The 13,602-nt window shown below is 46.3% G+C and overlaps 1 protein-coding gene across 1 annotated transcript in view; it reads right to left on the reverse strand.

Moving 5' to 3' along the window:
* CCDC141 (coiled-coil domain containing 141) overlaps positions 1–13,602 on the reverse strand; it is a 658,578-nt gene that overhangs the window by 138,495 nt on the left and 506,481 nt on the right. Inside the window, exon 14 of the mRNA XM_086956207.1 lies at positions 9,757–9,882. Within this exon, the coding sequence (XP_086812333.1) occupies positions 9,757–9,882 (126 nt within the window). The remainder of the gene's footprint in view (positions 1–9,756; positions 9,883–13,602) is intronic.

Genomic DNA, 13,602 nt, shown 5'->3' on the forward strand with positions numbered 1-13,602 from the left:
CGTCATACCCAGGGACCCCCCAACAAGGCAGGCAGCTTTCTTACTAACAACCTGCTGATTCTACAGCCTCGCCCAGGTCCAACAGGTACAGGTCTATGCCCACTTTAGGCAGGTGGACCCCATCCTCATCAAAACACCCAATGGTCTCGGCATGAAAGAGTCCATGTCTGATAAAGCCAAAACCCCTCTGATCCATGAATTTGCACATGGTGCTGTTTACTCTCCTACGAGACATTTCAACGGCCTCTCCTGATCTGGCCCCGTGCCAGACCATTCATGGAGAGATCTCGGAACACCAAAACTCCCATGGGCCCCTCAGACTACTTATCTCACTTATTATGGCTTTCATAGCTTGTAGAAGGGCCATTCTACCAATGAAAGACAGCTCATTGCCTCCCAGGTGGAAGGCCAAATTGTTGGGAGGGGGTCCTGCTAGTCTGTGCCGCAACTTCTTCAGCAAGCTGTGCCATTGCATGCCTGGGAACCCCAACCACACTATCTCAGTGAGGGAAAACCGATGCTTCACGCCTGTTTTCCGCCCATTGCGCCACCCTAGCATTGCCTGAATGGCCGATCACCCACAACTTTGATCCTGGCAAAATACAAACTGTTTGGGATGGCAAAATCACACTACCCCTTTCTAAAAATCCACTCTATTTGTGTGTTCCTGGCACTGTACCCTTCTGCCTGTGAATGGCCAAAATGATTCCTATACCATCGCCCCTGCCCCCCGTATTCTGCTTCATTACATGACCATATTGCATGCCAGTCCCTCACCTTCAGACAGTGCTATTTAGCTGCTGTGGCGCCAGGCTGATGTCCCCTCCCAGCACAAATAGGCACTTCCCAACGTCTGCTGATGCGTACCATGGGGCAGACAAGTAGGTGGGGATGTGGGGGGGGACAGTAAGTACAGATACCTGCCTTTTCTTGAATAATGGGCATGCCAAATGTTCATAATACAGTGTAGCCTTTTGTGCTTAACACCTTGTGTCTCCCAACATTTTGGACAGCAGCACACTTGTTAGATGACAGTTTCCACAGCCAGCCTAGCTACTAAGGCTATAGGGGGGAATTTTTTGCTTAACTGAAGTAAAATGTAACGTGCCCTCGGTTCCAGAGTGCACATACCTTGCTGAATTTGACAAGACAATTGCACAGAACTTTCTGATTGAAAAAGCATGGCGAACACATAATGGTGTCAAATCAAGTTTGAGGGGATGTTTGTATTGTGCCCACTATTGCAGTCACAGCACCCTTTTTGTAGTGACAACTTGTGCAGCCCACCCGGCTTGATTAACTCAAGTCCGATCACAGATCCACACTACCTGCTAACCACCTGTGACACTTGGCCCCCAGTTCACTTTGTTATCCCCGGGAATGATTGCCCTCCACAGCATCAGATCCAAGGTCGGCTTACCTTCTAGTCACCATGTAATCAGAATCTTGCGTAATTATAATCCAATGATAATGTCAGAATCTAGGATTCTCAGTTTCATGTTTTGCCGCAGCCCACCTATTATGGGTCCGCTCGGACCCCTCTGCCTTGCTGCAAGTAACCCCGTTACTTAGTACAGCTCCCTTAATGCACTTGCCTGTTACTAGAAGACACCTGGAAACAAAATGATGCACTGCTGCTTAGAGAAGAGGGATTTTTGAGCCAAACATATCACGTTCTCAGCATTTATCCTTTATAGCGACTCCAGTTTGTATGAAGTGTGTGTCCATGTCCTGGCTAGGCATACCCTATAGCCTGTTCACGTTGGTGATTAGCCTACTATGATGTGAAAAAGCCTCAACTATCTGACGCTTAAAAGATTTGACATTAAGCAAGGGGGTCCTCATGTACTTGCCATGTATCCCTCTTTTCTTACAGGAATTTTGCCTGCCTATCTACAATTCCTGTTGAAATGACTAACATTTGCACAAACAGTTTTCCGGATAAAACTATGATGCACAAATTCATAATGTATCGAAACCGGTTACAGTGAATGTATGTCATATGTGCATATGCAAGTACAATCGGCTTAGCAGTAGTGCAATACTTTTGCCCAAACAACTCCGGACAAGATGTTCCATTGCAGATAGAAGCGAGGGTTATATCCAGCCCACCTTAGTTCCTCTCTTCCCGTTATCTGTGCAGAGTGCTTGTCGGTGCATAACATAATTGTGTAATTGTGAAGTGCACGTGCTCCAGTAGGCATGTCGGCACTGGATGACAGATGCATGATACCCCTATCACTGAAAATTATGTACAGATTAGTTGCCCTTTCCTAATATGTCGGAATGCCTAATTATTCTAATAACTGTGGCCTTACTACTCTAACCTGGTGTTTCCCCAAAACTTTGGAACCACATCACACTTTTAGGATGACAAATTCAAGCAAACCACCTAGTTGCAAAAGCAGTAGGGCGGGCAATGTGTCAATCCGGTCTCAGTGAATGTTCCTCCTTTGTGCATCCGCCTAAAAGTACCTTGATTTGTTTGACTGTGTTTAAATTGTTGCTAGTGATTGAAAGGCCTAGAGCCTTATTATAGACTTCCTGCGGAGCTGCTTGTTCGATGAGGTACATCTTGTGCAATGTAAAACCATAATTCTGGGGTTAGTCATGGCTTCCCTGCTTAACCAAATTGTGTGATCCTAGGTTTCCCATACCATGCTACTGCAGGTCTTTCAATCACTGGGGGTGACCGATAGAGCACTCAAATGGCTTGCTGACTTCTTGACGAACCGCACGTTTCAGTTTTTTTCGCCAATAGCGTGCTCCGAGATTCACAATTCACTGTATGGGGTTCCTCAACTCTCTATTCTCAGCCCTCTACTATTTAACATCTATGTTAGGGCTATGGAGCTGATTGCAGAAGAAGCTGGGTTGTCTCGTTTTTCATACGTTGATGACACCCAGATTGCCTTCTCCCTTTCTGCTGATTGGGCATTTAAACCGATTCAAGCCGGTTTAAGGAAAATTGCAGGCTGGATGCATACCAACCTGTTAAAACTCAACGGCAAGAAAACAGAAGTGTTGGTTGTTGGCAATAATAAAGATTAGTGGGGTCCCCAACATTGGCCAACTGAAATGGGCTCAGTGCCTCAATCTAAACATCAAGTCCAAAATGTGGGTGTCTTAATTTACGACCAATTGTCTATGAAGCAGCAAGCAGTGAGAGTAGCCTCTACCTGCTTCACAATCCTTAGATGGCAAAAAAAAATCTCATGGATGTTATCTCCTTCTGCCCAATGTACAGTGGTCCAGGCGCTCATCACCTGTAGGCTTGACTACAGTAACATTTTGTATTTGGGTGCCTCTAAGCAAGTGTTATGCAAGCTGCAGTTAGTACAAAATGCTGCGGAGAAGCTGCTTTGCAAGATCCCCAAAACAGCTTCTATATCGGGATCGATAAGAGATCTCCAATGGCTCAGGATTTGGTGCCACATTGAGTTTAAGGCTTTGAGTCTTATGTTTAAGATAAAATCTGGAAAGGCACCTCCTGATTTGATGACCCTTGTTCACCCTTATGTACCTTCCTGTGCACTCTGATCAGCTACTCAGGCTAAGTTTATTATTCCTAGGACAAGATTAGTGCGTACGGGCGATCGCTCTTTTTCCCACCTGGGACCTTCTTTAAGGAACTCCCTTCCGGCAGGTCTCTGTAGTGAACCTTCTTATGAAATTTTCTGGAGGGGCATAACAACTTGCTATTTCATTTGTAGATTCCATTCTTATTTTCTTTGGCTCTTTTCAGGTGGTGCCGGGAAACCCTAGGGTAGCTGTGCGCCTTGCAAAATTAAAATAACAATAACAATAAGAATGGTCTGAATTTTACTTATACCTTAATTTGATATAAGGGCACCTTGGCATGACTGTGGTCAGATACCACTGCGTAAAACTCTTGTGTTTGTATTGTAAACATAATGTGGTCAACCATAAGTGACCCCAATTGAACTCAGGCAGAAGCTTAGTGTGGATGAGTTCAACAAATGTTGCCTGGATGTGGTGGAAATTACCCCCACAGTAGCAGGGATTGCTCCAGTGGTGCGGGCCTTGCAGCCAAATGACTTATGACCCTGAAACATGCGGCCTTATGGCTTTCGACTCTAGGACTTCTGAGGTAACTTTTACTTGCCCGTCGGTCACAATATGCAGAAACTTAAGGGCGTGTCAATGATGAGTGCATTGCTCGAATGGCACTGACTGAACCTCTAAAAAAGAATAGATTTGGCACATCCGAAACACCTTTACAGCCCTCGGGTGATCAGAATGAGAGGTTTACAGAGCTGAAAATGAAGAGGGGAATACCGAGCCCTGCTGAGGTTGTAAGAACAGGAAGGTGCATTCTGCAGGTGCTTAAAAGCGTGTAAGTGATGAGTGCATCGTCTTGAATAGCACTGTCCGGACATCTACAAAGATTAGATTTACACATACGAAATACCTTCACAGCCCTCAGCTGTGAAGGTATTGGAAGGCTGAAAGAAAAGACAATTAAGAGGGGAATGGTAAGCACTGCTGAGGCTGTATGAACAGAAACGTGTACCTCCCATAATGAGGACGAAATTAGTTTGTGTTAGATGATGTTAGCTTGAAAGCCCAGTGTGATCGGGCCGCCCATACTTGAGTATCACTGCCCTAGGTTTAAAATTGCTCCTATCAGAGCACTGCGTTTCCACTGACTATTGAAGCTACAAACTGCGGGGCAACATAAGATCGTTGACTCATGTGACTAAATCCAGTATACCTACTCCATATCATAGATATAGATATAGACATAGATATAGATATGAGAAAATGAATACTGGTGCTGGGGTTGAATACTAGTGGTGGAGTGCTGCTGACCCATTGCACAAATGAATTTGCCCATGCTCCATCTGGCTTTCCTAACCTAAAGATTCACACCCTAGTGATGTATCTGTACTTTAACCGAAGTGCCACCAATGCCAGCTGCACAGGCACCACTCAGATTCAGCAAGTGGCTCAAGCTGGGCTCCACGAACCCAGTGCCCAGACGTCAGCCCTGGAGATGCCTGCTATGAAAGCCCCAACAACTACTACTTATAGAAACAGAGTTTAGCAGCAGGAAATGAAAAATTCCCCGATCAGCCCAGACGGCATCCACCTAACTATCCGCCTACCCCCATGCTGCGAGAGGGGCTGTGGTAGTATACTCCCTGGCCTGCATGCAGCAACATCGAGGTACAGCCCTTTGATTGTCTTAGATGCTGAACACGCCAGGGGAGCCTTAATTAGCTGGCTCAACGCACCGGGGACTGGTCCATGGGCCAGAACTGGCACACCAGCAATAACGTAGTAAACATTCCAACCCCAATCCCGTATTGACCATAGACCCTCATTCACACATGCTTCCTGACCCACTTCCTGACCCACTTCCTGACCCCTAATGTGAAGCGCTCTGACGCCTTCGGGTAAAGTCCGCGCTATATAAAAATGCATAAATAAACTTCAGACGCAACGGTAATCACGTGGTCCAACAGTCTGAACATGCTTTAGAAACTGAGGTAGCGATGGGGTCCCCCCGCTTGTGCATGGGGTAGAAGTTAGAAAAGGCCCTTGAAAGTGGATAGCCGAACCCGACCCACATCTGAGGGTGGCCCTCCACCTCTCCAGGTGAGTGCCCAATTATGCGCGCCCATGTATTGGATACCAAGCCGCAGCTGGTGTGTGGACCCAGTTTTCCGCTCAACACAGCCAGCAGCCCAAGACCCCAGGTCAAGACATAGCGGCCAGCACGCACACATGCACCCCGCATACATTCTGGCAGGCAGGGCACCCTAGCAGTGTTTGCCCAACACACCAGACGAGCAAACAACGCAAAGCCATACCAAGGTTGCAAGCCCACCTGCCTAAGAGGTGGGCAAATCACAAAAAAAAGGGCTTCAAGCAACCACCAAAAGCACCAAAACACAAACCACACCCAGGGCCGCTAGCAGGCACAGCATAAAAGGGGGGTGGCAGATGAACACGTCTGGAAAATCAAGTGACGCCCCACCCTTGAGGTGCAACAGCTGGGCACCTTGCTCAAAGGGGAATGGACACAACACATTCTACCCCGGTCGGCCAGCTCGCCCCCGACAAAGAAACGCCCTGGTTCTGCCCCGAGAATGAGAACTCCACCTGTTACGCCCCATCGCTCTTCATCTGAGCTCATCATGGAGCACCCGCACTAGTGCGCACCACCTCAGAGCCACAGCCCTTTCCCAAGCCTCAGTCCAGTTAGATCGCAATGTGTCCTGCCGTAAAGAAGGCAAATAAACTGCTCCAGGGGGAACCTCGAAACATACTGCCTGGCTCTGTCGTACCAGGGAGGGCCCAAGGACTCTCGTGTCAACCTCCCCGCACCTGAGGGCTAGCTGACCGTGGCCCACAGCATTGCATACCCCGCACTTCATGATGCTGCCCCAGCGTGCTAAAGCTGGGGCGGAAGCTGCCTGGATCCCGTCGCGATGGGGCGGGCCCGGGTGCTCCCGTGGGCCCCGCCCCGTGCCACTCGCTGTCACTGTGCGCAGTGGCGGCACCCCCCCTCCTGGCAGCATGAAAGCGTAAGGGAGGTTCAGACACCGTGCAGACCAGCTGTCGACCTACCGGGGCATCCCGCTCCGCCTGGAGGCCCAACCGCATCTAGCACTCCAGGAGCCCACCTAAGCCTACTGGGCCCCCTGGATGGCAGGGACCAACTACCCCTAAAATACCCTCGGGAAGAGGTTTGGCAGCGGTGGGATCCGAACCCACACCGTAGAAATGACTGGAGCTTAACTCCAGGGCCTTAGACCACTCAGCCGGCCGGGGAAAACGCCAAACATCGGACCGGGGGAGTTATGCCAAATACCGGACTGGGGAGCTGCACACCCCAGTGGACATCAGGCACTGGCCAGGCAGCGGCTTTGCTCAATGTTGCAGGGGAGAGGGGGGGCTTTGGAACATACTCACTGTGAAACCCGGACAGCTCCTGGACCCGACCAACAACACTTCTTGACGGTGGGGAGAAACTGGCGCAAAAGGAACGCCGGATGGGCAGGGGAAGTATAAATACCTTGCCCCCCCCGCCCACTCAGTGCGCCGGAAGTGAAGTGAGCAACGCGCTGGTCCTCGGTGACTCCGGAGGTCTGACTTCTTGACCGGCTTGTCTGTGCCATGTGTGGCTCTAAGGTGGCCGCCCTCTGAGGGGGGCCCCCTGCGTAGGTCACGGGCAGCCTAAGAGAGGTCTGCAGCATGGAGCCAACTGTACCAGAATGATCAGCCATTGGAAACTGCTGCTCAAAAACTGGACAAAGTTTGCATTTACAACCTGTTCTATTGCTTTAAAGACTGCAATTGAAAGTGAAGAACACAAGGGTAGACCCATATAGCTGAATCCATGAATTCCCATTTAAACAGAGCTTAAATAGCATTGATTTGTTTTCACAATTATCAAAGGCAGCACTAAAAGATATGGTTCTGGGCTGTGGAAGTACTGATTTAAGACAGGTCTCTACCACAGCTTTGGGTTGACTTGCTTCTTAAATAGTAGAAAAGCTGGATCAGAATTATTTTACCACCTTAGACAGTGACAATGGTTGCATATGAAAGGAACTTTAAAGGAATGTACTGTATTTGAATGGAAATGCAGACGCATTTGAAGATATCACTAAAGTAAATAACAGAGTAACATACAAACTGGGAGACAGCAGGCGGTTGCCTTACCCCCTTTTCAGTCAGACTTTACCAGCAATAAACATGGGGTTCCCCAAGGCTCCCCAATCAGTCTGATTCTATTTAATGTTTATATGCGGCAGCTCTTGGATGTCATCAAAGCCCACAACATTAGTGTGGTTAACTATGCCGATGACACCCAACTGACTCCCAAGAAACCTTTCACAATTGTATGCGGGAAATGGTGCTGTGGCTAAGAAATAACACTTTACAATTCAATAATGACAAAACAGAGATCCTACATAGTGGGGTGGGCAGAGTACCGACAGTTTTATCTCCTGACTTCTGGCCTATCCCCACAGAATCCCTATTGGTACCTGTGGGCACAGTACGTAATCTGGGGGTCTGCTTCAATGACAAGTTAAACCTGGAATTGCACGTCAACAATATAGTCAAGAACTGTTTTATGCTCATTAAGGGACTTCAGAAGGCACTGCCACTATTACCTGTCCAGGTTAGAGGCACAGTGGTCAGGAGTGAGAAGTGATAAGTGTGTTCTCCACATAAGATTGCATCAATTTTCGAGATTAATATCCATTTTTTCAAATCATGATATGAAGGACAGAGACGTTTTTGTTTGCAGTGAGGTTTCTTTTATTTTTTCTTAGCACAAAGGACAGCCGACACGTGTTTCGCCCCCTCTTGGCGAATTGCGCCAGGGCTTTCTCAAGGCTAGATTGATTAGGTCGTGTAGACAATCTTTGTATCCAAATATTTAAAAGGTCCCAAATACAAAAATATAGTTCTTCAAAGATAAAACATTTTTTGTTGGACTGATGTCCCCGATCCTAGGATTATACCGACATGATGGTCTTTTGGGTTGAATCCCCGCGCGGGGATTCATATCATGATTTGAAAAAATGGATATTAATCTCGAAAATTGATGCAATCTTATGTGGAGAACACACTTATCACTTCTCAAATCTGTTTTGTATTTGAAGCCCAAGAGGCCCAGAGCTTCGAGTGTGTCTCCACCCACCTATTGAGATCACTTATTCAAGTGTTGTCTAAAGCCTTAATTTCCCTGGACCTTTGCTACTTCATCCGCAGTGGTCAGGAGTGTTGTCCTTAATCGCCTGGATTACTGCAATGCTTTGTTATTGGAGTCTCCGAAGTATCTTATTTAGCTGCTCCAAAGTATCCAGGCGGCAGCGGCAAAGCTTGTCCTAATGAGAACCCGAAGGTAATCGGCTTCCCTGGCTCTAGCCGAGCTGCATTGGCTCCTGGTGAGCCAAAGGGTACTATTCAAGTATCTGTGTCAGTCTGGCAACTATCCCGAGGTTCAAGAGAATCACACTAGGGGGCAGAGCGTTTGGAGTGGCAGCCGTTCGTTTATGGAACAGTCTCCCCCTGGATTGAGGCAAATACAGGATCTTTTGTCATTTCAGAAGAAAGTTAAGACCTTGCTTTTCCCCAGAGTGTAGCCGGTGGTTCGGCTCCCCGCAGCTCACTCTCCTACTCTTTCCTGTGTCTCAGCGCCAGGATGCCCGAAGGGTTACAGTGCGCTCTATAAATGGGAAATACATACATACATACATACATACATACATACAAAGCAACATAACAAAACAATTAAAACATAATGGGCACAACACAGGAATACAGTCAATAATGAATGCAACACAATAAAACACAAAAATATCACAGTGAAATAATGAAGTTCAAAAAACACCCCAACATATCACCATTGCATCAAAATATAACAAACAATATGCATAAATCTTCTTGTCACACATTACCATGGCCAGAAATGTGCTTTCATAATACAGTGGTAAATGGTGTTTGCAAGTACCGCATTAACATCAGGGCATGAACTAGTGGCAGTCAGAATTGTTTTATGTTCTGTCCCCAGATGCACACTTGTTAAAGAAAATAACATCATTGTTGCATGAAAATATTCTTATTATGGAGTGTAAATAAATACCATAATTGCACTAGCACACATGGCTTAAATACGAACAGTTATTCATAATCGTAAAGTCTTAAAATTAATTGCGATGATGCATACAATCAATAAATATAATAGATTTACATACATTCTGTGTTTCTCACCTGAAACTGTGGTTTCATTTTGTTGCATCTGTCTTCTAAATCAGAAAGAGACTGGGTATGGTTTCCAATGCTGTCAGCTGGCGCTGGAAAAAGAATCTCCTCAAGATTTTTTAGGCTTTGTGTAGTCTAAATGAAGGAAAAAAACATTCTCCTGTTATGCAGCATTGGCTGGCATCAAAATACCAATAGGCTATGGGTGGAGCTATTATCGCACATGAATACAGACATATGTGGACTTATCATTTGATCCCTAGTGCAGTTTCATGTGCTAAACTTGCACTCGATGGGAAATACAGGTTCTTGAGGTAGCGTATAAAACATTTATCAGGAAGAACAGTATGTGGAAAAGTGTGAGCATACCTACAGGAGTGCTCTAGACACTTTGATAGCCAACGTAGTTACTCTTCAAGCCAAGTGGAATATTGGCACCTCAAGTTTTTTCTAACAGTAGGATCATGACGCTCCTCCCTTCCTTCAAAAAAGGTAATAAATGCTTGATACGCTCACCATCCACCCCATATCTTATCATGTTTTGTGGGCAGTCTCTTGCCTACAAACACCAGTCAACTACCCTTCTCCAGACTGAAACGGAGGGGGGCTCTGGCTATTTCCAACTTCGGGTGATGTCCTTTTAACAGGGAGACCACCCCTATGAAGATCCTTTTTGCTCTTGTCCCCAACTTAATCTAGAAGACCCAGCAGGGCCACCCAGGGATTCAAATCTATGCTGCGACCAAGCACCTCAGAGATCTTGCACCCCACTCTGCCGCAGAAAGATCCTAAGGCCGGGCAGGGACAGGCCACATGAAAAAGTTTGCGACAGGAAAAAACATTTCATGCATGTAGCCACAGTGACGCGGTCCATCCGCTGTAACCGCTGGGGGGGGGGTTCAGATATGTTGCATGGAGATAATTAAGTTTGATCAACTGAAGTCTTGAGGAAATCGCCAGTTCTCTTGGGGTCAAGCATGCCTCCCTCCAGTCGTCCTCATCGAACTCACCCATCCAGCCCCCCCACCTCTGACAGAGAAGGAGGATCAGTCTCAGAGGGTGCATTTCGGCAGTCAGACATATTTGGCTACCAACACACCATGGCAGGTTTCTTCAGCTTTTATGACCCTGTGGCTTTAACAGGGAGCAAATCAGCTGACTCTTGGAGTCAACTTCTCCCCCTGGGGCTAAATAGACCAAGGTGCAGCAGATGCAGTTCAGTCTTTTTTGTAGCCTTTCTTTGCTGGGTCCAGGTGACGGCAGGGTAGTCCTTCTTCTGTACTCTCTACAGTGCAGATGTGATCTAATCTCTGGGTGTCTGTGGTGTCATTTATATGCCCAGTACAAGCCAGAGGGATGGGGCGGCTAACTAGCTGTTCGTGCTACCAAGTCCCTCCCTTTTGGTAACAACTGCCTGTCAAGTGTGGCATCCAGCTATCACAGGGTGCACTATTCTGCCCACTTTGCATGACAGAACCCTTCTCATGGTGTGTGGAGCTCCCTAGCCTATCCCAGAGGTGTGATACCTGGAGGTGGCACACCCACAAAAAAAACATTTTGGCAATTGTCCAAGATGTTTGCTAAAACAAAAGAGGAAAACAAAAACAAAAAAGCAGCCCCTCTCATGTGAAAACAATAACAGAGGTTCTAAATATTCATGAGCTAGACGGCTATGAAGAAAACCAACAGGCAATGGAAAGAACACATACGCCCGCCAAGGAAAAAGAAGATACAAAAAAGACAGCAGGTGCACCCGAAACTCAAACTGAAAACGAGGACTTTGAATGCAAAAAACTGTCTGCTGCATCACTAACTGAACACAATCTTGTGACACTCCACCTCAGCGAACAAAGCAAACTGGACGTGAGTGATAATCTGGATAATCTTTCAGACCTTGACAAGGAAGAATGGGAGGCACTCCTTGAAATCTACTCTCATGACAACAGTTGGAACAACACCATAGCAGACACAAAGGTAGAGGAGCAAGTGGGGCACATGTCCCAGAGTAGAGAAGAGGAGCCGCAAGCAAAAACAAACGTTCCTGGATGTCTAAAGAGTGTGCCCGAGAAACAATCCGAAAACACGCATCAGTCAGATAATGGGAATGTCTGGAAAAGTTTGCTAAAAACAGTGTAACTCCTGGTAGAGGCCCTTCAATATCAGTCCGACAAAATGGACACCCAACTAACTTTAATGAACACCTTGGAAGTGTTTGTGGTTGAAATTGACAGCAAGCTAGGTACACTGAACACCTCTCTGCAGAACATTCAGGTTTATGCTTTAGCCAACCCGATTGTAGACAAACTAGCCGCTCTCCCAACAAACTATTTGATGCGGACTTCATAAACTATATCAGGGCTTTCGATATTGTGGCTCTACAAGAGACTTGGCTGAGCGAACCCCCACATATGCAAGGATTTCTGTGCTTCTACACAGGTGCACTAGCTGAGGCAAAATACGGTCATCTTCAGGGGGGTATGGCCATATATGTTGCTTGTGAATCAATCTTACTGTCCGTGAACTAGGTCCCCCTTCATCAGCAGCTCTTGCTGTAAACATACTTTCTTCGGACTCAACACAAGCAACGGATCTCAACATTATAATAATTAACGTTTATATTCAACCAAAACTTAAAAGCAAATTAATAAAAGAAATGTGCAACTTGGCGGAAAAATATATTACAGAAGGACCAACAACGGATCTTATTGTTACGGGTGATCTAAACTTAAATTTAATGGGATCCTCCATGGAAGACGAAATGCCCATACAAAATACAATCTGGAATATCCCAATGCAAGGGAAGCCTCTTTCAAGTAAGCAATCAAAGGTGGGACAGTCGGCCCTGGAGGAATTGGAACATCTAAACTTAAGAGCACTAAATGGCAGATCAAGAGGAGATACTCCCCCATAGCAACACACTGCTCATCCAGAACAAACACTATACTAGATTACAATTTTGTCTCCCTTGAGTTGTTCCACCAAATTACCCTATTTCATTTAGGTGACAAAGGAGACAGTGATCACCGGCCAAAAGAAATCGAGCTCAGAACAACTGTTTACATGTTCAAGCAGTGCCGGACCCCTTATGGAGCAGACTATACTATTAACCTTAAGAGAATCAAATTTGGGACTGCCACACATTACAGAATGCTGGGAATTGCTAAAGAACACTTTGACCTGAGAGCCGGACCAGACGAGGTCAAGAAGTGGGAATGTTTCAAGGATAAGAAAAAAGTGTTCAACCAACGCACTCCCTTATGTGTACTCTAGGATACCATGGCAGTCTATGCAACCAATATCAAGCCAAAACCCCAACAGAGACTCGGTGGTGTGAAATCGATATCGCAATCTGCTCTGAAAGCAACCACCATACCAGGAGAGCTATCTATCGCTCATTGAGACAGCTACGGCTTAACCCTCAAGATACAACACAACTAAATTCATTCCAAAAGAAAAAGGCTATGGTGAAAAAACAAAAAAGGGATGCTAACAGGGACATAGAGAACGTTCTGTGGGCAAAACTACATGCTGATAATAAACAGAATAACAGCGCAAGTTTTTAGAGAAACATAAATCAATTTGTTCATACTAACAACAATTGAATAACCTCAAATATTCCGGAGGTAGTCTGGACGAAATATCTTTGGTCTCACTTCCATGAAGACACAGAGTTTAGCACAAAGGGGGAAAACTCCTTGGGCGCATCTGATGGTCTTAACATCAGCGCGGCGTATGCAGGAAACAATCAGATCACACCACGCAAAGCCAAAGATGACATCTTAATTGACGACTCACCAATAAATCATACCAAGATCGTTAAAAGGCAAATAGTCAAGGGAAGGAGGGAAGGGGCAC

This window comes from Lissotriton vulgaris, chromosome 2_1, assembly GCF_964263255.1.
Source record: "Lissotriton vulgaris chromosome 2_1, aLisVul1.2, whole genome shotgun sequence".
NCBI classification, from domain to species: Eukaryota; Metazoa; Chordata; class Amphibia; order Caudata; family Salamandridae; genus Lissotriton; species Lissotriton vulgaris.